Source organism: Dasypus novemcinctus, chromosome 31, assembly GCF_030445035.2.
Source record: "Dasypus novemcinctus isolate mDasNov1 chromosome 31, mDasNov1.1.hap2, whole genome shotgun sequence".
Classification (NCBI taxonomy): Eukaryota; Metazoa; Chordata; class Mammalia; order Cingulata; family Dasypodidae; genus Dasypus; species Dasypus novemcinctus.
The window spans coordinates 30,435,993-30,462,267 of NC_080703.1; the positions used below are offsets into that span (position 1 = coordinate 30,435,993).

General features: G+C 34.7%; 1 protein-coding gene across 2 annotated transcripts in view; it reads left to right on the top strand.

The window, feature by feature from the left end:
• Positions 1–26,275, top strand: part of SLC4A7 (solute carrier family 4 member 7) — a 116,444-nt gene that overhangs the window by 69,519 nt on the left and 20,650 nt on the right. For both annotated transcript variants that reach the window (XM_058290765.2, XM_071212862.1), the window contains exons 6-14: positions 312–500; positions 8,312–8,427; positions 10,613–10,770; positions 12,638–12,725; positions 13,962–14,108; positions 16,011–16,117; positions 18,091–18,265; positions 22,118–22,251; positions 23,452–23,697. In XM_058290765.2, the coding sequence (XP_058146748.1) occupies positions 312–500; positions 8,312–8,427; positions 10,613–10,770; positions 12,638–12,725; positions 13,962–14,108; positions 16,011–16,117; positions 18,091–18,265; positions 22,118–22,251; positions 23,452–23,697 (1,360 nt within the window). The remainder of the gene's footprint in view (positions 1–311; positions 501–8,311; positions 8,428–10,612; positions 10,771–12,637; positions 12,726–13,961; positions 14,109–16,010; positions 16,118–18,090; positions 18,266–22,117; positions 22,252–23,451; positions 23,698–26,275) is intronic.

Consider the following 26,275-nt stretch of genomic DNA (forward strand, 5'->3'; position numbering starts at 1 on the left):
GCAGGAGGGAAACTAGAGAGTCAGAGGAGTCTAGAGGAGTAGAGAAAGTCCCATCTATGTGAGTGTACAGAGATCTTGAACAATAATAGTAGGAGATATGTTTGGAAAAATAGGTTAGAGATAGACTGTGACTAGCCTTGAATTACTGGGTTATTCAATATTAAAAGAAAAACTCTTTGTTTCTAAAGCTATTTAATGAGCTCATGTTTGATATGAGGTTTCACTTAAAGTTTTTCCTATAATTGTCATTGAACTGTTGGTTTGCTTAATAATAACTGCTTTATTTTTATTTCATTTTTTATTTTGAGTAGATATGGTATTGGACAACATGATAGCCTCTGGCCAATTAGATGAATCCATAAGAGAGAATGTCAGAGAAGCTCTTTTGAAGAGACATCATCATCAGAATGAGAAAAGATTCACCAGTCGGATTCCCCTTGTTCGATCTTTTGCAGATATAGGCAAGAAACATTCTGATCCTCACTTGCTTGAAAGGAATGGTGAGATAAGTTGTGGCATCCAATTTTTGCTAACATTTCTACTCTAACAGTATCCCAATGTATTACAATTAACATTTGGGGAAAGAAAGATATTATTACCATAGAATAGAGAATTAATAGGTAATTTTCTTATCTTTTAAATGAATGATACTATTTGTGCCTTTTTAAAAAAAAATAAGATTTGAATTTTTTTTCCCTTCTTTAATTTGAGAAGTTTTGAGTTTATAAAACCATACAGGACCCCCACACATCACCCTACCACCAACACCTATATTAATTTTTACCTTTTAAAAATAACATTTCTAAAATTTCTTTCTTTATGGTATCATATTTGTAGAAATCACTTATATAAAGCATTCATTCTGTTACAGTGGCACAAATTAAATTTTCATTTAAGTGTTGGTAATTTAGATACTCAGAAAATGCCTAACTCTGAAATACTCCTTCTTCCTACCTTTTTGTTTCTATTAAGGGTTTCTTGGGTATTATTGATTAAAGATGCATAAACTATGATTTATTATTTTAGTTTAGTTTTTTTTTTTAATTCTAAATCTTGGTTTGATTTTTAGATTTTTTCCTGGTTATTTATTTTGGGGATAAATAAAGTGTTCTGAATATACTTTTTTGGGTATAAAGTGTTCTTGAGTTTGCTTACTGATTGCACCATCCTTTATTCATCCGTAGAATATTAAGGCAGGGCTTTGAAAAAGCCTGCTTTGATTGTGCCTTTTCTTATGCTGGGGCTAATCTCCTTTTTGCCTTTCAAGACCTTGTTAATTGAGAATGGCTCAGATGCAGGTGCACATATCCCAGCTCTCCACTCTTGTTCAGAGGCTAGCAGTAGGATATGTAGGACATGGGGAGACTATTTTGTAGCCATTTAAGTCTCCACTGCTTAAGACTGACACAATGGCAGGTTTTCCTTTTCCTTGTTTTTCCTTCTTAAAGCAGAGGAAGGCATTACTGAGGGTTCTGTTTTGGCTGTCAAAGAGAACAGTGGTGACAGTGAACCTGGAAAACCCAGGTGAAAGGACTGCGGTAGTTTACGAAGGTCCTTGTTGCCTCCTACTACCATTACCCAAGTCTAGGAAGATTACAGGGAAGGGTAGGAGAGTATGGGCCACAGTGCCTTTTTCTTCTTCCCTTTTGTCCCTGAAAGAATTGTATGGCTTGTAAGTGTTATGCAGGAAGGAGCCCAGTGGAGAGAGATGGGGTTTAATATATCTAAAGTTGGCACATGTGTTGTACTTATTGGGTACATTAATACTAATCATTTTTGGCAAGCTAGCATAAGGTACCTAGTCCATTTTCTTCTGAGCATTAGACCATTAAAACTTTTAAAACTGTTTTAAATTATGCCTTGGTATATTTGAGGAAACTTATGAACGAAAGACCATCTTTTATGGACCTAACTTCAATTAAAACACAAGCCATCTGTCTCATTTTACCTCTTTTGTCATTCATTTACGTATCATCCGTGCTTTGGTGAAATGAGTTTATAACCCAGAGGGGACCCTATTAAATCTTTATTCCTTATTTACAGTGTTCCCGGATTATTCTCCAATTGTAATTTGGTTCTTTTTAGTTATAAGACAATGTATAATTTCTTTTACATGCCATTTTAATGAGGATATTGTTATTTTGTTGTTAAAGGTATTATAGTTGTAATTCAACAGTTTTTCTGAGTGTAGGATATTTTTTAACTAAATCGTTGCTTATGTCTTTTGAGCATGTAGCTTTGATTACATAGGCCATATGGAATTAACTGTAGTAGTTTCTCATGTTTTTCATAAAAAAGGAATGTTATTCTGTTGAGCTTACACTTATAGAAATGCCAGGTGTTTTAACTACAAGTGTGCATGACCTTTTGGAATAGTGTAGATTTACTTCCTTATTGCTATTGTTGGTAAGAAATACTTTATTCTTATCTACTTAAACTAAAGATTGTATGTATTTGGGAAAGTTTATCTGCTATTTTAGAGATATGAGAAGTATAGTTTAGGATATTAATAAATATATTTAGAGAGTTCAAGAATGTATGTTCTTTAAAATGGACGTGACCATTTCTTTTAAAAAAATCCTATAACTTTTATTTTTAACCTTGCTTAAATATGTGGTGACCTATTGACTTAATGTTATAAATACTTGATACCAATTTTTACATTACAGACTATTAGGCAGTTAGATAATATGGACTTTTCTTATGAGAGATCATTATAGCTGTTTGGTATGATGTAAGAAAAATAAACTGGATATAAGCTATTGGTCCGGGTAAGTTTTGGTATGGGTTCTATTTCTTAGTTTTTTTTAATACATATATATGTATTATATTCTTATTTGCTATTTTTCATTCATTTAAGCAACAACTTTATATTGATAGTGTTTTTAAAAAGGCCACAGTATTGGCCACTCTAATTTCTAACAGAATATTGTCCCCCACAGTCTATCAATAATATTTTTTCTGCATACACCTTCAGGAACTAATTAAAGTTAAATCTAACTTTCAAGTGACTTTCTAACATTGAAAATCCTAATTGACATGCCAACCCTCACCGCATGAATTTGAAATTTTTGGCTTTTAAAGCTTGGAGTTTACAATATAAATATATTTTTGTGTTTGTCTCTGTTTGCCTTCTGCAGTGAACTTCACCATTTTTCATTTATTTGTTTTACCTCAGGGGAAGGCCTTTCAGCCTCCCGCCACTCTTTGCGAACAGGTCTGTCTGCCTCAAACCTTTCATTGAGAGGAGAATCGCCTTTATCTCTTCTTCTCGGTCATCTTCTTCCTTCTTCAAGAGCTGGAACCCCTGCAGGCTCAAGGTGTACAACCCCAGTACCCACCCCTCAAAACAGTCCTCCTTCCAGCCCTAGCGTCAGTCGCCTGACTTCCAGAAGTTCCCAGCAGAGTCACCTTCAGGCCCCAGAACTGCTGGTTTCACCTGCCAGTGATGGTATTCCCACAGTAGTAATTCATCCGCCTGAGGAAGACTTAGAAGCTCTGGAAGGCCAGGAGCAGCAGAATGAGGAAAATGTTGACCTAACTCCAGGCAACTATCCCCAACCCTCCATGTGTGGTGCTTTCTGCCTCGGGATCACTTGCACTTGGAATGCCTTTCAGCACATAGCTTGAGCAGCATTTGTAGATAAAGCTTATGATTTATTTTTGACTTCTGCATGGTTTTTCTTCATCGTGTGTTATAGAAAATGATCGATTATTATAAAGATTAATTTCTAAAAAGACTACAAGAAGTCTGTGCATAATTCCTTCAAATTTTTTGTTGTTGAGATTTTAGATGTCAAGTCATTTAAGTGGTTTAGAAGAACATAGGAGATTTTATAATTTAGATGTACTTTGCCATGGCTTTTTGAATGGTGGCTTTTCTTCTTGCATGTCCATTCATAAGTGAATGAGCACTTATTGTATAGATAATAGTGAGGGGATGTGCCTTTTATTTGCTGCCTTCCCCCAAGGAATACACTACCTTTAGCATTTCTGACAAAGATAGGATCAAATGTTCTTCTCATTTTACCTCCAAGGAGATTGAGTTTCTCTTACAACTGCCTGGACTCATCATCATTTCAAAACTAGTATTACATTTTGGAATAGACTTTAGTTGGCCTTTATTTAGTCCCATATCTATCCACATTTACCTTTAAATTTTCAGGACAAGAGTTGTTATACTTGCAGTTAGGATTAGATTTTGTAAGTGAATTAGAAAAATTATTTCTTAGTGGGTTAAGGCATATAATTCATCTTATTTAAGGGTCGGAAGTTATGATAATTTTGACTCCCCCATGTATATTAATTATATATACATTTGCACATATATTTTCCTATTGAATTGATATAGAAAAAAGTAGCTTTGGTAATTTTACTTACATTTCATTTAAAACATCGAAATGTGACATAAACTAATTAGCAGTTTTGATTACACAATAAGTAGTATCACATTTCTCCATAATAATGATAATATCTAATACCAGTGGTAACTTTAATAGTTATTAAATTAGCCTGTTGAATATTGATAAGAAGTTGTGTATAAGTTAGGTGGATACATACCCATTTTCAGATTAAGATTGGATGTGGTCAGGGTGGTATGGCCATAGACCACACCCATTTTCAGAAACCCAGACTTAGGAAAATAAACTTTCCATGGGGCCATAGAACTAGTAAATGATAGCCCAATCTTTCTGACCACAAACATCTCTATCTCTATTGGCTTTATCCAAAAACACCAAATACATTTAATCAAAGCACATTGTAGTTGTCAAAAACGGATATGCTTTTAGAAGCATAAATGGAAATGTTGTGGCTAAAGCATGGTAACGTTAATTTTGAGTAAATTGAAGCTACCAGTGTTTCATATTTTGTTCCAGACCCAGTGATACGTGCTTTTAATAAATCCTTTTTCTAATTTTTAATAACAAGTCAGCAAGACTGGTATTATCCCTATTTTGCAAATGAAGAAAACCAAGACTTGGAGATATTAAAACCGTATGTAAATGACTAGAGCAGAGATTTTTGACTGAGGTCTACCTACAACTAAATCCTGTAGTACTGTATTACATTGTGAATTTTACTAGTTCATAATAAAGATAAAACTAAATCATGAAGGTAACTGTGAAAAGAAAGGAGAGAAAATACCTAGAGATAGAAATAACTAGCACTCTTGTTTTAAGGGAAAAGAGCCAGCAAATATTCCCTTGCATTTGTTTTTACATTGTTTAGTAAGAGTGAACATTTCTTGTTTTAGTATCTTTTGTGCTATTTAGAAGAGACTGTAAATTTTACATAGGAAGGAGGAGGGAAAGGACATATGCGTTCAGAATGGCTTGTTTGGCCATGATGTGAAGGGGATAAAGGAAGAAATTAATTGAGAATTGAACACAATTGTCTTTCCTCTTTGTATAAATTTGCCTTAAGATTTATCATCCTTACTGAGGAGAAAGAATTAGAATGGAGGGAAAAGAAGGAATTTATAAAGACAAGAAATAGCCCATAATTACTATTTGAAAAGATATTTATAGAAAGGTATGTGATTGCTGAAGAAAAATAGGGGGCAACCAAATATTATTCCACTTTTAGTTGCCTTTGGTGCTTATGGTACCAAAAACCCTTGTTGAGTTTTCTTGAACTCTGATGTTATATTAGAGGAGGAAGCTGATCTCAGCTTCATTTTGGAAATGCTATAGTCATGGATTTTTTGGTCAAATGGCTATGATTTGTGGACACTCATAGAAAAAAAAAGAAAGTGGAATTTCCCATTGGTTATTCTTTGGAGGATAATTATATGTAAAAGAGGTGAACTCATTTTTAGTATTTGTAACTATCTTCTAAATGTGTTTCAACCTCAGCACTACTGACTTTTTGGGCTGGATGTATTTTTGTTGTGGGATTGTGTATCATAGGATGTTTATTAGCAGCTTCTCTGGCCTCTACTGAGCTGCTGCCAGCAGCAGCCTTCTGTCCCCCAGCTATGACAACCAAATATGCTTCCAGACAGATTGTCCTCTCGGGACCAAAATTATCTTGGTTGAGGTTGAGGACCACTGACTGCTCTAGCTAATTTCAAACTATAGAAAACTGGTATCTTTGATTTACCTTTATTCTAGTTAGATTTGCTATTTTATTTGAGAAAAAAATACAAGTGCAAAATAATGGACTTACCAGAGTATGAGTTTAAATCCCACCATTGCTTTTATACATACACTTACACCTCAGTTGGTTTTCTTTTTCTTAATGCAAGGACACATGGTCTTTCTGAGTTATCTCTGTAGAAGTAGTGTTTTTTTTTTTTTTTTTTTTTAGCAACTTACTCATTAATTCCAAGCCCCAGATATTTTTTAGGAGCAGTGAAACTTGCTTTACTGACTGATTAAATAGCTTTAACTCAGTTGAGAGTGGAGGCCTACACAGAGAAGTAATGGTAGAGAACTTTAATGTGTGCTTGGCATGCCAGTTTTGACAAAGGGAACAGATATAAGGTGATCAGGTTAGCTAAGTGACTTCAGGTTGTATATTCTTGGTTTGTCAGTGTTGAGTTTCAATCATTTCTTCTTCCCATTCTTACCACATCCTCACTTTCCCCCTCAGCTTTCTTCTCATTCTACCCTTCTCCCCAAAGACTGGTGGCTTGGACTATTCTGGCAACTGTGCATTATTTAACCTTTTGAAGATCCAGGTACAGTTTGAGTATATTTAGTTGGAAATATGTGCATCTGTGCTCAATTGCCGTTGCCACCAGGCCCTAATGATACTCTTGATTTTCTTCTTTGTTTTTTTGGGTGGCGTGGAGGGGTGAGAGTAGTTGAAAGTCCCTGAAAAATGCTGGTTAACTTCTCCCACCCCTCCGTGCAAGTATTTAATAAAGGAAGGGGCTCTATTCTAGAAGTTTAGGGACAAAGGTTAAAGAAAAGATACCTTTGCTGTACTAAAGTAAAATTGTGAAAAATGAGCTGTCTTAGGAAACAGTTTTTATTTTAGAACTGTTTAAATTTTCCAGGGGATAAGCACATAGTTAAATTGATGGGAAATGTTATTTAAACTGAGATTTTTGGGTCGCGGTGACATGCTAGTTTAGATGTTTAACAGCAAAGTAGATCTCATAAATTTCTTCCATCATGGAGTTTAGAAATAAGCCCAAATGACTTAGTATCAATTTTTATTAGTTATTGTATATTCTCTCCTACAAAAATGAAAACTTTCCTTTTAATGCATCAAGTATATCTGATACGCTTAAAATCTGGAACTTTACAGGTGTTAAAAAAAGTAATAGTACCTAACCACAAAACTAATTGAATTTCTGTGAGTCTCCAGATTGTAGTGAATGGCAGAGTTAAAACTGCTACAAGTAGAATCAGTCTAGTGCTCTTCCCCTCACCGCAACCTTATGGTATCCATGCATGGATATCAGTAACCTGTATTCTTGAACTAGAAAATCTTATTTGAAAAAAAAAAAGTGACATGCATTTACCAGTAGAAATTTGTGTTATGTATTTAATTTAAAATTTTTGATATTTGAACTTTTTACAGAATTCTTAGTGGTAAAGATTGGTCATATACTAAGGGATTTTAGGTTATTTTATTGTTACAAAATGTTGCTGCTCATTGTCACTTGAAATGAGTATACTAATGCTTGAACACTTATTTCTAATTCAAACAAGCTATTTCATGGGTTTGAATCTTAGAGGTTGAATGGGTTGTTGCGATTATATTTTAAAGTTCTATTTCTTAGAAAGAATGACAGTCGGAAGCACATCATTACTTAGTACTCAAGAAAAGAGCGAAATTCTTGAGGAAATGATTATGAATATGGAAGAATATGATACATTCATAGACAACCTACATTTAGTCGGTCAGATTGAAAATTTTCTGAGTTGCATTTAGGGTTTGTCAGAGAATTTATTTTGTTAATGGTGTAAGAATGCTAAGTGTAGTTAGGTATCATTAAGCAGTTACTTGTATGTTAGATTTATTCAAAGTATATTGTCTTAGTATTTGTAGTGGTAATCAGACTTAAAGGTTTTTCATCATCCATGGTTCCTCACATACTCACTTTTTTCCTTTTGCAAAAGGCCACATTTTTGTAATTTGCAATTGTAGTCTTTTAAAATATTACATGTACAGCTTTATTACTGCTTACAGTGTTATTCTAATTTTGCTAGTATGGTACTAACACCTGCCACTTTATTTTATTTTAACTTTGCACATTTGCTTTTAATAAACCATCTCTTTCAGGACATGAGCAAAGTTAGGTTACAAAGTAAAATTTCTCCTTATTAATTTGGAATTTATTTGTTCTTAAATACAGGTGTTTTAGCCTCTCCACAGTCTGCACCTGGAAATTTGGACACCAGTAAAAGTGGAGAAATTAAAGGTAACGGAGCTGGAGGAAGCAGAGAAAATAGTACTGTCGACTTCAGCAAGGTAATTGTATCATTAACTATAAATTTTGGTAACCACTCTTATTTACAAAATAACATGGAGATGTGACTCAAGCTGGTTAAGCTCCTGCCTCCCACATGGAAGGACCGGGGTTCGGTTCCCAGTGCCTCCTGAAAAAACAACAAAAACAACAAGCAAAACAAATGAAAAAACCAACTGAGGGAAGCCGATATGGCTCAGTGGTTGAGCGCTGGCTTCCCACATAACGAGGTCCCAGGTTCAATCCCCGCTCTACTCTCCCTACCCCGGTACTTTAAAAACAAACAAACATGGAAGTACGGTTTTATTAACATTGATTATGCTTAATGATTTTTGAAATTGAGTTCTTCTTAATACCTTATTGATGCATGTGATAATGTTAAAGTCTGAAAATGAGAAAAGGATACAGTTAAACTCAGAGTACTTGAATAACTTTACATCCTTACTCGTTTTAGAAATTCTGACAAAAATATGTGAATAATATGATATTTCCATCTATACCTGCCCATAGATATCGTGAAACTTCAGTACCTTTTGAACTACAGTGATTTGTTCTGGAGCTACCACCACTAGAAAGGTTAATTCTGGGAGTGATGTTACAGCACTAGTGATTCAACCTTTCCTGGGCTGTAATGCGATCCCAGAATTACTGTCTTGTGGTGTCAGTACTTTCTGGAATGTCACTGGGAAACATATCGGTGCTTCCCCATGGGTAGGTAAAGGCATGGATTTAAAAGAAAAAGAAAACTTTCTTAACTATGAGTTTTTATTTTGGTAGATGAGTATTTAGGTGAAATAGAAAAAAAAGAACTTACTTCAAAAGAATAGGACAGAAAACTACCAAGTTCATATTACAGTTGACTTAAATTCTATTGATTGTTTTAAAGTGTATTTTACAACACTACTTAGGAATGATTGATTCTATGTGGCTTTTTGAATTTTTGATAGTATTAATTTGGTACAGGGTATTCCCAGTACTTGAATATTTTTGCATCCAATGTAAGACAGTTTATTAAATGTGATTTTTTTTAAAGCCTGTTATCCTATGATGCAAAGTCCATACATTACAAATTACAGAAAGGGAGTTTAAGTGAGCATTTTGCAGTGTATTGCTTTTCTGTGCTTCATACTCCACGGTTACAGAAAGCCCTGCATAAAGGGCATGAACTATAGAGGAAGGTGGTTGTTCATTTAATTCTTCTATTCTAACATGATAATATTTTTACTGGCATCCCTATTCAGATCAGTGACTAAATTAAAATTTATTCTTCTTAAATGAATACACTCTTAAAAAGTTGACGTGCTAGCTCTCCTCTAGACTTGGCAGCTGCCATTTGTTTTTGTTCCTCTGTCACAGTTTTGCTTTTTTTCACTTGGCCTATTCTTGTGTACCCCTCCCGGTCTCCTGTTGGGCAGGAGCCTGTCTCCTGGCACTGCAGTTGTGGCACAATGGGTGTGGGACTCCAGAGGCCAGCTGTAAGTGCTGCTTTTACTTTTAATAGATAGCCCTCTAAGTGGTTGTTTAGTGCCTGTGTGAAGCTGCACATCAATGAAGAATGTCCCATACTTTGATATCATGTGTGTAATCTTTTCTTTGTAATTATACACAGATAACTAAATTTCACTCTATACCAGTATGAGTAAGGGTTGTTGATTTTAATTTGAAATTAAAATAACAGTGATTTTCTTCTACTTATGAAAATACTGGGTAATTACTAGACTCCCTTAATTAAAGAGACTTATATAAAGTGTAAAGAGACAAATTTATTTCTGTTTCCCAAAAGATAATCACAAAACGAATACTTTTTAGCACTGTGTATAATTTCATGAAACATTGTAAGTTTGTGAACTCTATTTTTGTCCTTAATAGTTTTTAATGAATAGTGCCATATTCATTGGAAATTTTCTCTAGTTTCTATGTTTGATAATTTAGATATCTGAAGTAGTAAAGATTATAGCAGTTAAGATGGAGTATTGTTTTGTAAATGTGTTTTGCTTGCATTTTTGTATTTGTCTACTCCATTCTTTATATTTGTGAAAATTTTGCTATTTGTGCATCTATTAAATCACAGGTTTTGATTGGCAAATACTAGTCTTGAAAAACATTTTTCTTTCGTATTTCCCTCTAAATAATCTTATAAATATGTTATGAATACTTTATTTTTAATTGTTACTTATTTGTCAACAGGTCGACATGAATTTCATGAGAAAAATTCCTTCCGGAGCCGAGGCATCCAATGTCCTGGTGGGCGAAGTCGAATTTTTAGAAAGACCTATAATTGCATTTGTGAGACTGGCACCTGCTGTTCTCCTCTCAGGGTTGACTGAGGTCCCTGTTCCTACAAGGTAGAATCTGTTCCGTTGAACAATCTAACATTTTTGTTCATTGAACTAGTGTGATGCTTTATTTTAGTAAATATGTTAGCAAATAGTCAGGTATATGCCTTGAGTATTAGAGCATGGAATAGTTATCTTCCAGGAACTAAAAAATCATCCTTTAAAAAATTTTTGACTTTTGTGTCTTTATGAGAAGTTTACTATCTTAGAAAGTTTGATATAAAAAGCACTTCCTCATTTTTGATACTTAATCTACTCTGCAGGTGCTGGAAGCAGAGAGAATGGGTTTGAATTCTTGCTCTGCCAGTTAATATCCTATTGTGCAAGCATGACTTAATTTTTCTATCCTTCATTTGTAAAATGAGAATAATAATACCTCATAGAGTTAATGGAAAGGCATAATGCCTCTGAATTAGGCTAACTGCTTTGTTCTGGCCTGACCTAAATCATCTGTGCAGTATATATTTTGAGTAAAAATTAAGCTAGGGGTAATATGTAAGAACAATTGGCTAATTGTGTTATAAAGGATAATCAGTTTTGTTAGCTATTGTACGCACTATTTTTCTTTTTTAGAAGGTACCTGGAATTGAACCCAGGACCTTGTACATGGGAAGCAGGCACTCAAACACTGAGCTGCATCCACTCCCCAATGAGAATTATTGTTTTTTTGTTGTTGTTGTTTTGTTTTGCTTTTTTGTTTTGTTTGTTTTGTTTTTAGGAGGTACCAGGGATCGAACTGGTGACCTTATACATGGGAAGCAGGCACTCAACCACTTGAGCTACATCTACTCCTCTGTATGCACTTTTAAATGAGAATATTTTAAAAATAATTTTTCTTGTTTTTGTAATATAAGTAAATATAGAAGAATTAATAGCAGCTTGAAGGAAAAGTTTTTCTTCGTCCTAAGATGCTTTATTCAATTGCATTAATGGTGTGAGGTATTAATATAAGTGAGAAAAATTATTCCATAGATTTATTAAAAAAATTTTTTTATGGTTATTATTATTTTTAAAGAAGCTTTAGATTACATAAATGTTACATTGAAAATACAGGGGATTCCTATATACCTCTGCCTAATCCCCTTATCTCATTAGCAACATCTTTCATTGGGGTGGTATGGTATATTTATTACAGTTGATGAACACATATTGAAACATTGCTATTTATATGATTTAATTTATTATACAGCAGGAATATGAATACTTTGAGTGTGAATATTAGTATTTTACTGTAGTTAACAAGGGTATAACTAAGCAGAAATTTAAAGACTTTGAAATTTAGTTGCTAGAATAGTGTAAACTTCGATATTAAATTTGGAGTTGTAAATAAAATTCTTTTTCTTTCCAAGGGGATTAGTTGGCTAATAGCCTATATTTATCACTTTAGAGTCCTTATACGAAATATAGTTTGAAGAGTCATGAGTTTTTTGTATAAGGTCTTACTTAGGTCTTTGATTTGGCAAACTTTGATTTTAAGTACTTAATGGGATTGTTAATCATATTGTTTACTTTTTTTGGTCAAGAGAGACCAGACTTATTTCTTTACGTTAATCCAAAAGGATATAGGTAAAGGGAAGTTTTAAAGTGAAACACTCAGTTCCTTAATTACCATTTTACCCTAAAGAAAATGTAAAGTGATAACATGGTAGACAATTAATTATGAATGCTCTTCTTCGTTTGTCATCTGCTGCTCTCTTAAGTAGAGTTGCCATCTTTTTCCAATGATTGGTGCGGGGTAGCAGAAAAAAGATCTTTGTGTTGTTGCTGTGTTTACATTTAAATGACTTTTTAAAAATGACTGTATAGATTTGTGTGTGTATGTATTATTTATTGTTAAAATTGATTTCTACTTCTATGTATTTTAATGTTCCCATAGATTTTTGTTTCTCTTACTGGGTCCAGCTGGCAAGGCACCACAGTATCATGAAATTGGAAGATCAATAGCCACTCTCATGACAGATGAGGTAATTAAAAGTCTCTAAAATCCCTTTGCAGTGGAAACTGATTATGAAACATATAATATGTATCAAATTATAGTTCTCCTTTCTTTTACAGTGAAACTTAAAATGTCCTCCCTTTGCTATTTCACCTCGTATTGACTATTTGCTTTGGATTAGGTCTTCAGGACCTTTCTGTCAGGATCAGGGGGTACTTTCTAGTCTTTTGTTGTTTTTGTTCTTAGCGTTTGAAATTATTTAAGTACCTTCTTGAAATTTTCACCTTTCTGGATTTCAGGGATATTGCTTCTTTTGGTTGTCCTCAACACTTTGTCTTTCCCCTTTTTTCTCTATTTCCTCTGTAAATTTTACTCTACCTGTTTCAGAACCTTATCTTTGCCGAAAGAGTATGTGTTGACCACACCTAGACTTTTATTTCTCTTTGGAAGAGAGTGTTTTAATCAGGTACTTGCTGGACATCTCCACCATGTGATCCTAGGGCATCCCAGATTCCACGGATCTGAGCTGACTTCATTTCTCCATTCTGTCTTAGCCACTTTGTCACCAGGTCCTGCGGATGTTACCTCTCCAGTGTGTTTTGCATCTTATCTTCTCTGTCCCCTCTTTTCCATCTCCACTGCTGCTTTTTTAGGTTAGATTCTCTTCCCTTGCTTTCTTTGGTGATTCAAGTGGTCTTTATGCATCTTATGTATATTTACCTAATTACTTATTTTCACTGTCTTTTTACCCTAGAGAAAAAAACTCTTAAATGCAGGGGCATTGCCTTACCCGTCTTCTTCATTGTACTATCCACAGTGTTTAGAATTGTACCTAGCAAATAGTAGGTACACAATAAATATATGTGATCAAATTAATTATTTAAGCAAAAATGTTTATATATCTATGATTGTTCCTTTAGAATAAATGACATTAAAATGCTATAGAAGTGGAATAACACGTTACGGTATTATTTCTTTTTTCTGTAATGAATTACTGAGTATTTTTCGTACAAAATTATCTCTCTTTTTAAGTGTTTTATTTTAACACATCAGTGTTTTCTTTTATTGTTTGTTATTGTTAATTCATCTGCTAATACTAATACTGGGTTACCTTTTAAAGGATGGAGATCTGTCTGGTGTAAGTTTATGTAATTATCTTTATTATGGACTTGTGATTCTAAAGTGGATTTACTATGCATAGAGTGTTCTTTCAACTTTTAAAAGGCCTTTACTCAGCAGGGTTTGTTTTTTTTTTTTCCTTTAGATTTTTCATGATGTAGCTTATAAAGCAAAAGACAGAAATGACCTCTTATCTGGAATTGATGAATTTTTAGATCAAGTAACTGTCCTCCCTCCAGGAGAGTGGGATCCTTCCATCCGTATAGAACCACCAAAAAGTGTTCCTTCGCAGGTAAGAACTGTATCATTCTTCTGTGGATTACTTTTTCTTTTAAATTAAAATAAAGTTTGAATAGGCTAGAGAGTTTTATGATTCAGAAATCAAAACTGTGTAAAGAAGTATAGTCAGTGAAGTTGTGCTCCCACCTTTCTCCATTTACCTTTTACCCTTAGGCTCACCTCCTTCGAGTGACCTTTTTTCAGTTGTTTTTTTTTTGTTCTTTCTCATTTTTATGCAGTGTAAGGCAATATGAACATACAGTTTTATCTCCCCTTCTTTCTTACCAAAAGTTTGGATACTAAAGATACTGTTCTGTACCTTGATTTCGTTCATATAGTAGTATGTTCAGGGATCTCGTCATTAGAAATCATAGAAATATTACTTTTTCTCACAGCTGTGTTGTATTCCATTTATAGATGTACCATAGTTTATCCTATTCCTGGACTTCAGGAAAGAGTTTGTTATTTTCACATTTCCTGACTTAGATGCTTAATTTGTTTAGTTTCATTCTTCCAGTTTTCCTGATAGGAAGTGTTAAATTTTCCTGAACATTGCTTTAGCTATAGCCACATAGATTGTGATTTGTAGTGTTTTCATTCTTTCTCTTTTCTACAAGTTCTATAATTTTGTTTTTCTTTTCCCTTTAAGATGTAAGCTAATTTTTACTTTTGGTATTTTAAAACACTAATCTTTAATTATAAAGGAGTCTTGCAACTCAATAATTGGACATATACCATGGAGTCTGAGTGTAGTTTAGCCAGAGCCTTTGACCCAGGAGAGTTCCTGGGATGGCACCTCACTTTGCGCACCTATGCGCACATTTAAGCCCCACAATCTCTGGAGGAAACAAATTAAAAGTGGACTCCTTTTTCTTCAATTTAGGGGAAGAAGATCCTTTGTTTTGGGAGTGATACTCTTTATTTTATTATAAAATTGAATGGGAAATTGATTTTTGTGAAAACATGTTTAGCAAATAAGTCTGTGATACTTTTAAGAGAAGTATTTTAGAAAAAGAGAAATGCCATTTACTTTTTTCCCAAGGCATATTTTTCAGTAGTGATCAGGAGTGGCATTTTAAAACTTTCTAGGGGAGAAAGATGCTTTATTAGAGGATGTATTATATTCCTATCACTGAATAGCCATTTGAATGGTGTAAATGAATCTATTTTATGGTATATTTGATATTAAAACACAAGATGAAAAAACTGAATCGTAAACTTAAAATATTAATAAAGGCAAGTATCAGGCTCTGTTCTAAAGCGTAGTTTATTTAAAATGGAGGTTTACATTAGGAAGCATTTTTTTTCTAGGAATACTGATTAGGTTCTATATTCTATTCAATATGAGCTCTTATGTTCCCTATAATTAGAGGTGTCATCTCAGTTTCTTAAATAAAGTTTTGTTGCAGTATATCATTCATACATGAAAATACATAAGCAATAAGTGTAAATTCAGATTTGTGTATTTGCAGAACAAACATGCATATCATCATACCAGGCTCCCATATGTCTTTCCACCACTCACACCTTGCATTGTTGTGAAACTATGAAAGAGCATCATCAAAATATTATTACTAACTATAGCCCATACCTTGTGTTTGGTATATTTTTCCCCCAACCCACCCAATTTTTAACACCCTATATTAGAAGTATATGTTTATTATAGTTTAGGAGAAAACGTTCTCATATTTGTCCTGTTAACCACAGTCCATCATCCACCACTAAATTCCCAGTGCTACACAGACCCATGCTTTGTACCATCCATTCAAAGTGTATACTCATAGGCTCCCATTCTCATCACAGAGTTGTGCTGTCAAGATACATACTCCATTTGAGGTCTGCTATTCCCTATAGTTAGAGATACCATCTCAGTTTTTTAAAAACAATTCTGAAAATATCTTTTTGTGAAACGCAGGAAAAGAGAAAGATTCCTGTATTTCCCAATGGATCCGCCCCCACCTCGGGTGAGACTCCTAATGAGGCAGCTCATCATGCTGGGCCTGAGCTACAGAGGACTGGACGGTGGGTACAGATACTGATACTGTGGGGGTATCTTTGTGGGGTCAGGGACCGATTTGATTAAAAAAAAAAAAAAAGGCACCAGTACTCCTTTTTTCCCCCAAGTATTTGGAATATAATCTTGTTCATTATTTTCCATATTTTAAAAAAGGGGAAGGCATTGTTTTATAGGTATGTGATGTTAAGGAAACTTTATATGCACTTAGAAATTTAAAGCATATACTTGGGTTCTGTATTCTGAGCTTTAATTGAAAATGAAAATAATGTGCAATATCTTCAGAATATTAACAGTTACATAGTATGTAGACTTTAATTCCCTTTTTTCTATGAAAGTTAGAGAATTTTGGGAACAGAGGAATTAAAACTAATGATTTCTTTTGTATGCATAGTCTCAGAACCCTTAAATGACATTATATTATGAGATAATATAAAGAGAAGCAGGATTAAACAATGATAATAATCTTTGGAAGCCCAGTTAGAAAAATTGTTTAAGAAGTTAACTTTTGGAATAAAGAATAGAAATATTTTAGGTATAAGCATTGCCTTTATCAGAGTTATATAATACATGAAAAATAGATAGTAACTGACATACCGAATATAGACTTCAGAGAAACTTAAACTCACAATTCATTGACTACTATATGAGCCTTTGTGAATATAATAGAGAATAAGACTTTGTCTCTACACCAATGGTGCTGGCCTACTGTAAGATACTGTTTCTTCAAACCTTGCATACTCTGTTGAGTGGCTTGCATACTCTGTTGAGTGGACCCTTTCAGGTCCCCCGAGAGCCTCATATAACCATCTGTTACATAATCCATCATAGGTATGATGGTGTAGATTCATTTTCTAATTTATTATTGAAAACTTTTTCATTGCAAGCTGATTCCCCTTATTGTCAGATTATTTATAGACAAACTTCTTCCATTTATTAATGTACTCTTAGTATTTATTTCAATATTAACTTAAGAAAAAAAGAATTAAAATGGTAAATCTTGAAGCATCCAAAGCATTTGAAAGGTTCAGATGAATGTTTTTGGTCTGTTTTCCTGCAGTAGAGATATGAATGATAATATATATTTTATGAGTCACAATATTTTTTTTTGAATTATTGATTCAGTCATCATTATTTACTGAGCACCTGCTGTGTCCCAGACAATGTTTTTGGTATTGTAGATATGGCAGGGAACATGAAAAAGTCCCTGTCCCTCTCAGAGCTTATATTTTTGTGGAATGTTTCCAAGTTTGATGTTTCCAATGTCTGATTTTTAAAAGATAATAGAAATGGTTGGTTTTAGTGTGCAAATATGCATTTTTATCTACTAACTAAACTTCTTAGTTTTCTTAATATACACAGTAGTTTAACTACATGTGTAGTAAATTATATATAGTTTTTAGGTTTTTTCCCTAGACAGATGTTTATATGGTCGAAGTTCTCATTTTAAAGTATGTAGCAACTGTCGTTTAATTTACTTCTCAGTTCATCTAAGCACAGCAAACTATATTCATATGAAATAGCATTTGGGAAGTTATGATTTATTTTATAATTCCCTTTCTGGTATTTCTGACGCATGATTTTAAGATGTATAATGTAGAAAATAATATAATTGTTTATGCACATTTTCATGCATAGGTTGTTAGGTTTTATTTATTTTTATTGTACATTTCCTTGCACATTTGTGTCCAAAATTACATTTATTCATAAAATCATTTGCCTGCAGTCTTTTTAGTATATATCCTATAAAATACAGATATTTATGTCTTTTTTAACTTGATACAAGATCTACCTTTCCTCTGTCATCAGTGGACTATATTAAATGAGTATATCATCTCCAATTAATACCATGATTTAATGGATTTTAACTTTTGTTGATCAAACACTAGGCACCAGCAGTCTTGTATAGCCCATAGTTTTAGTTTGATCTAGCTAGAATCCTCTAGTGTACAGTTTGACGAGTTTCATCTCACCTATTTAGGCTTTTTGGTGGTTTGATACTTGACATCAAAAGGAAAACACCTTTTTTCTTGAGTGACTTCAAGGATGCATTAAGCCTGCAGTGCCTGGCCTCGATTCTTTTCCTATACTGTGCCTGTATGTCTCCTGTAATCACTTTTGGAGGGCTGCTTGGAGAAGCTACAGAAGGCAGAATAGTGAGTACAAAGATTGGTAGTAGCCAGGCTCTTAGTCTTCAGAGGCAAGTGTATGCGTGAATATACTTTTATTTGAAGAGTCTACCCACAGCATGATTAACCTGTCCCAAAACGGACTTCCCCCAAAGGTAATTGCTATGGAAAACATGGGGAAGCCATTTGAACAGGAGAAGATGCACAGTTGAGGTAAAAAAAAAAAAAAAAAAAAAAAAAAAAGGTTTATCCTGGCTTGCTGGATCAATGGCTTTATAAACTGGAGTAAAAGGTGTGCATTGTCTTTGTGTGGGGAGGCTTGGGAGGTGACCAATTGAACTGATTCTGGGTGGGGCATGGGTGGGGAAATTTATCAGTGGGAGGCTATTTCATCCTACAAGGCATCATAGGGTTAGTTAGAGGCATACGGTTAATATTAACCTTTCACCTCTGGCTGGTAGACCTGGACTAGACGGTTTGGAAGAAGAGAACATAATTGTGGAAATGGTGACTTTTTGAAGTGGTGTTTAATTTTGCTGTTATTAAATCTGTGTGAAGGAAGCGGATGTAGCTCAAGTGGTTGAGTGCCTGCTTCCCACGTACCAGGTCCGGGGTTCAATCCCAGCTACCTCCTAAAAGCAAACAACAAACAAACAGACAAAAAAACCAACTCGGGGGAGCCGGTGTTGCTCATTGGTTGAGCACTGGCCTTCCTACATACAAGGTCCAGGGTTCGATACCCAGCTATGGTACTTCAAAAAAAATAATAATAATAATAAAATAATAAAATAAAAAAATAAAAAAAAATCTGTGTGAAGGTAGCCGGACCTTTTTATTTGGAAAATATAATTGGAAACTGCATCCTTTGATATGGATAAAGTGAGTTTTTATGTTTTTCTTTCCTTGCTCTAATGTATTAGAAGCTGTGAGAAACATGATAACTGAACAGTATGTGCTGCTTTGTAAAATTCTGAAAGGGATTTTTTTGGTTTATATACATTTTAATGACGTTTTAATGAGATGATTTGTATATGTTAAGTTTTTAAGTGTATTTTATTTAATCATATTTTTGGGAGGAAATTGTTTTTTTGAGACAAATAAAAGGTTAAAAATTAGCCAGACCTAAGTAATGGTAATTATTCAGCTAAAGTGTTCCACGAGCTTCACCTGAGATAAACCTGACAACTGAAATCTTTCAATTTTGAAGTTATTTTCAATTATTTAGATTCTTACTGAGAACATTTCAGACATTTAGTGTACCTTTATTTTCTTCTGTAGCCATTGTAGGGAAGGCACATATTTTTAAGAAGTTGCTTTATGAGCTGTCACAAATTGTACATGTAACCAATTCTGGTGGAAATGTGTCTTACCTGTTTACCATCCTGGCAATGCTGCGTCTTTGCTCTTGGACTGCCACAAGCTGCCTGCCCGCCGTCTCCTGCTTCTGAAGGCCCTGTGCCTGTGGCTGTAGTGCGCTAGGCACGCGGGAGGGAGACGGGCAGGTGGAAGCCTGGAGTGCGCCTCGTGGCTCAGGGATCCTAGCCTAGTGCAAGAGGCAAGGCAGCGCGTCCAGAACTATGGCCCCACGCCTGAGGGAGGTGGACTAAGCTCTAGGAGTTGAAGTAATAGAAATAGAGAGGTCCTAGAAATAGGAGTATTATGGAGGAGAGTGATATGGACGTGATGGGTTTGTTTCAGATGCTTTAAAGCACTTCAGTAGAAATAATACATTATTAGGTGCAGTTCCAGAGTGGCAAAGAAGAGAAATAAAAATTGGGAGCCATTCACATATACGTGAGGGTTGAGATTGAGAGTATAGATGAGGGAAACAAGGGAGATAATTGACCGGGGAGAGAAGCAGAGGAAAGTTATTTACATTTATGCAATGGGGCAGGATGAGAATGAGGAGGAAAATTACCCAGCAAATTAGACACAGGCATAATCAGGATGATAGAATTTTGCAAAAACCAAAATAGAGATTTGAGAAACAAGAAAGGTTAGCAACACATGCTCAGTGCCATGCAGCGGAGAGGTGTGTAATACGTATGTGGAGGGCGAGTTATGGGGATAAGCCTTCAGATGGGCAAAATTGAAACTTTTCAGTGTGGGGTGGACTGGGAAAGGTAATATAATGGGATTGTGATTTCGGTACTAAAAGGGTTCAATTGTGGAAACAGTTCAAAATTTAGAAAAAAATGGGTCTGGGATAAGGGAAACGTTTGCTTCTAGTAAAATGTGGCAACAGAGGGTGGGGAGTAGAGAGATGGTCTTTATATGGTGACATCAGCTTTTTTAAGCCAAATTAGGAGTGGATCCCTGATATTGTGCCCATTGTTAACATTTTTTCTGCTGTTTTCTTCTCAGTTATTTGCTTTCTGTTTCTGGGTATCATCTAGATACATATTTTTTCCCTTTGACTTAAGCTTTGCCTAAATTCATTCCTAAATGTGCACATTCTAATTGAACTAAGTATTTTATGATGATTTAGCCATGTGTTCTAGGACAAACAGTTGTTTGTCTATGGGCAGGAGAACAAGTTTATCCCATACTGACAACAGATGTATTATTGATATAGACATTTGTTCATCATGCCAAAAAGCAAAGTTTGTGTGTGAATATGATGTCATTGTTATTCTAATAGTTGAATTACATTTTTATTGCCTACTCTTATTTTGTGATTTTGATTTTGGAAGATGCTGCTATAGCTGGTGATGAGAATTGCTACCAGTTATTAAATGCTTTCTTTTTGCCAGATCCTATGTCATGTGTTTTTCACAAACACTGCTATGTAAGTCTGTTGGCTGTCATCACTCCCACTTAAAAATGCAAAAGGCTTGGCTCAAAAAGGTCAAGACAGGACACTAGCTCAACAGCTAGTAGTAACTGAGCCAGTCTTCCCTTCCCAAAGCCCTGCTCAGTGCTTCTGCTGGGCCTTCTCTCAGCTAAGGGGGGTGGGAGGGGGGTGACCCGCACAAGCTATATTTCCCTGCCTTTACCAATTGTGGACTTCTTCCTTTCTTGATAGTACATTCCACTTTCAAGTTTGTGGATAGTAGGTTATCCTTTTCTTTCTAGTCCTTCCTTTACCATCGAATAACCTAATCGATCAGAATGTTATGGTGGTGGTGGTATGAAATTAGCATACTAGTTTGATTTAAAATTTCTTTGAGTTGTTCTTGTAGTCATTTTATCTGCTTTAAGTGCCAAATGACAATAAGATACGTCTTCATTTATGGTTGTGAATTATTTAAAGAGATTTTCATCTATTTGGTTTGTGCCAATCATTTCAGTTTTGTTATTGATTTGTTAAGGTCTATCATTGGATTAATTTCTTTAAAATGTGTGGAAAATTGCATTTTAGAAATCAATTTTATAAAGATAGGATTGTATGTTAATTTCCTATTTATCTAGCAGATTCTTTTTTGTAGCATGCCATAGTGAGTATTCTATATGTAGTCTGTTTTTTTAATGAACTATTTCAGGCATAGAAAAGCATTCAAAATATTATATGCGGAATAATATATACATCTTTGTACCACCACAGGCTTAAGAAATAAAAGTATCTATAGAAAAGGTTAATGTCCCTGTGTCTCTCTTCCATTTATTGCTCCTTCCTTCCCTCCCACTGTATTGACTTTTGAACTAAGTTCGATTGCAAATTGTTCACTTTTAATATGTAAAAGAAGGAATTTTCCCTGTGTATTTAAAATGTGTTTATAATTTTGTGCTTAAAATTTAAATTTAAGACTTGTGTTTGCTTTATAACTACTTGATTAGTATTTTTATTTTATTTGGTTTTCAGATGTCTTACATGTTTTATGCTAGAGATACTGTGTTTATGATGTATTGCTTTTATTCATTTCTTTTTTCCTTAAACAGAGTGCAATAGAGTCTCTTTTTGGAGCATCATTAACTGGGATTGCCTATTCGCTATTTGCTGGGCAACCTCTAACAATATTGGGGAGCACAGGTCCAGTTCTAGTATTTGAAAAAATTTTATTTAAGTTCTGTAGGTAAGTAATAGTACTGTCATATGTGTTTGCAAATATATGTACAATTATATATTCTATTTTTATTAAATTTTGTTGAAAGTGCATTGTATATTTAATAGCTAAAGAAAGGATCTGATTATGTGTGTATTATCCGTATTTTGGGGCCTCTGTGTGGTCACTTCTCCCCTGACCCTTACTCTAATAATTTGGAAGTGAGGAAGATAAAATTGCCCTTGAGAATAAAATCAACAGATTTAATTATAGATAAGCATATCAATTGATGAACAATAAAAATCCTTCCTGCTGGCTAATTCAACCAGCAAGAAGGTGTTGACCTGTACTGTTTAATAGAGGGTATGCTGGTCTTACAAAGGAAGCTTAGAAAGAGGTGGGTCATGAAGGCCCAAGCTGACTTTACCAGTCAGGCCCTGTTTAACAGAAAGGGAGTTGCAGCAGCCAGAGTAACAGAGTGGCGTGTTACTCACTGCGTGGAAATGAATACAGAGTCCTATAGCTAGAGACTTTGAATTTGACATGGCCACTTCTTTTCCTTTTATGATATAAAAGCTATTTTAGCCTGAAACACTTGATGCTGTTAAACATCTGATTCATCAAACTCTGCTTGTTCTGATTCTTTGCTCACTAAACAAGCTGATTCTGATTATAATCTGGCATGCTATGTAGACTGAGAGAGAAAATGCAGTGACCTGAAGCATTGTAGACTCTGGTAGTAACTTTCCATTCAGCATTTTTAAAAAGAAACATTTTCTGTGGTAATAACAGTGGTGGTGATGGCAGTGCAGTGAGGGTCTGGATAGAAAACTGTCCTGACACATGGAGCATCTAGGTCCTTGGAGTGTGTCAGGTTGAATTATTCCTCCCTTTAGACTGCAGGTCTGTCATTACTCCTCATAATAATGTGATTTATAAAGTTGTTGAGATATTTACTGCATAGAAGATAAATCTTTTAGATAAATATAATATAGTGTAATATAACTAACCAGTCTGTTAATAAGACACTAAAAGACACTGGTCTTCAGCTGAAGCCAGAAAAACATACAGAGCTTTCTTGAGTACCTGTTTCGTTGTTATGTGATTCACTCTCTTTTTTAGGAATCTTATGTCTTTATGCTAATAATACTGTTTGTATAAAATTGCTGATGATAAATACTATTCCGCATCTATATGTTAATCATGTCTACATTTTTTCTTTCTAAACAGAGATTATCACCTTTCCTATCTGTCTTTACGAACCAGTATTGGTCTGTGGACTTCTTTCTTGTGCATTGTTTTAGTTGCAACAGATGCAAGCAGCCTTGTGTGTTATATTACTCGATTTACAGAGGAAGCTTTTGCAGCTCTCATTTGCATCATATTCATCTATGAGGCTTTGGAGAAGCTCTTTCATTTAGGAGAAATATATGCATTTAATATGCACAATAACCTAGACAAACTGACCTCCTACTCGTAAGTGTTCCTGTTTCTATTATTATTAAAATGCATGTTTGTGGAGATGTCTGAGTGTAAGAAATGATTTTTGTAATGTGATGATCATTATACAGTTGCAACTACTACCTAACTAGCCGTTTGTAAATTGACTTGTTTCAGATGAGATTTATCCAAAGCACTGCATGGACATATATAAAGTTTATCAAGTTTTTATTCTTTGAAATAACTTATTCATGTGTATGTATGTTTAGTCTTCTGTTTGAAGTAGATTGGCCAATTTAAATATTATTTGGTAACTAACTTACCATATTTGAATCAGGCATTTGTATTGGATTTGTATTCTTTAACCAAATCCTAGATATATAGTAGGATATAGGATATAATATTATTGAAGAGTAGAATTTCAATATATGCTGTTTTCTGGAGCATTTTCTTTGTGGTAAGAAAAGCATGAAATGAAAATCTCTTTAAACTCTAGAATAAAATAGGATTTGAAAAGTCGTGTATACATAGTTAAAAAAATGATTGGCAAATGTATTCAATCAAAAGTAAAATAGGCTGTTAAAATTAGACATCTCTAAGTAGCTTCCTCTATTTGCTGCCTTTATTAGTCTTGTGAGTTGTAAATGTGGCGTTGTATTTTATTGACTTAACTAGAGAAATTAGTGTTTACCGAAAGACAAAAAGAATACAACTTCCCTCCTCCTAGGTACCTCCTAAGCCCCAGATCCTGGAATTCTTCCCTTTCCTCCATTTCTTTCCTCCTTCCGCTCTACTGTCATTCCCTTGCCTTCCTTCCATACCATCAACTTTGATCAACAGAATAGGGAGGGATGTGAAAATTCCTATACAGCAATGACTCATTTGAAAATATGAGTGACACTTTGATGCCAAATCTGTAATGTAATCTCTTCTTTGCTCTTAAACTTTTTTTTATTTAATCTTATTTTTTGTCTTCTCTTTTTCGTGGCCTTTCTCTCCTTTGATCTTTATGAAGCATGACATTTATTGCTAGTGCCAGCCAGTTAGAACAATGTTTCTTCCTGGTTAATTAACTGAATAATTATATGTGAACATCATTCATTTAACTAAAATACATTGAACACCTATTGGCACTGTATTTGAAGTATTACATAATACCTATTATTTGTAATACTTTATATCATAGCCCCTTTTGTATACTTGCCTTAGGTCAAACAGCTTATGGCAGTTTGAAATTATTTAGGAACCCAAAAAAGAAAAGGATTATGTTTGTAAACTGGTCTGTTCCTCTGAGTGTGACACCTTTTGATTGTATTAAATTTAATTAAGTTTACTTGATTAAAATCAGTTTAGAGCTTTTGATTTGGCCCTATCAGTAGGGTGCCCCCTTGATGGGCTGATATAAATGGACGTCACTCAGGAAGACATGGAAGAGGAGAGAACTTGGTCATTTCAGTCCTGCCATGTGATAGAAAGGAGAAGCTCAAAAAGCTAAAGCCCTGGGAAGAGAGACGAGCCCTATGCTAGCCTACAGCTGAGATTCGAAGAGGCTGGGCCCATGGAGCTTTAAGAGGAAGAAAGAAGGGAAGATCAGAGATCACCCGCCATCTTGCTTCAACATATGGCAATAAACTTTGGTGAGAAAGCAGCCTCAAGTTGGATTCTTTAGGGCCTGTAGTTGTAAGCTTTTACCCCAAATAATTTCCCTTTATAAATGCCAACAGATTTCTGGTACTTTGCATCAGCACCCCTTTGGCTGACTAATACAGAATTTGGTATCGAGACGTGAGGTTGTGCTTTTGCAATTGCCAAAAATGTTGGAATGCTTTTATAAATGAGTAAGGGGCATTTTTTTTGGAGGAATTGTGAGATGCTTGATAGAAAAGGCCTAGATTGTTTTGAAGAGACTGCAGGAATATGGATGCTAAAGAGCCTTTTGATGAGGCCTTAAACGTAAGTGATGAAACTATTATTAGAAACTGGAGGAAAGGTGATCCATGTTTTAAAGTTGTAGAGAACTTAGCAAGATTGACTTGTGATGTTATATGGAAGGCAAAATTTGAAAATGACAAGGTTAGACATTTAGCTGAAGAGCATTACAAAGTAAATGTGGAAAATGCAGCCTGACTTCTCCTGGCAACTTATAGCAAAATGGTAGAGGAAAGAGATAAACTGAGAACTGAACTGTTGGGCACAAAGAAACCAGAAACTGATTCCAGAAATTCCAAGCCTCTAGAAATCAAGCCTCAGATGATAGTGCAACATTTGAGGAATTAACTGAACTTAGAACTTGTAAATCAGGCTTGAAAATGCAGTTATCCAAGAAAGACTTGTGGAAAGTCTTACTGTCTGATGACTTGGACTCTCTTCCTGCATGCTAAACCAATGAGTTTTTTGTAAGAGCTATATGAACAAGACGACTGTCAGCCTGGACTAAAAGGGACATGGAGGGAGAGATGGAAGGAAAAACGGCTGTCAGGAAAGCCATGGAAGCTGAGGTGTATAATTAAGACATCTTCTTGGGCCAAGAGAGGGACCCCACCCATGTGTATGGAGAGGGTAAGTTTGCCCTGGCATTTGAAGAGGGTGAATGTTCCAGCCCACTGCTATTAGG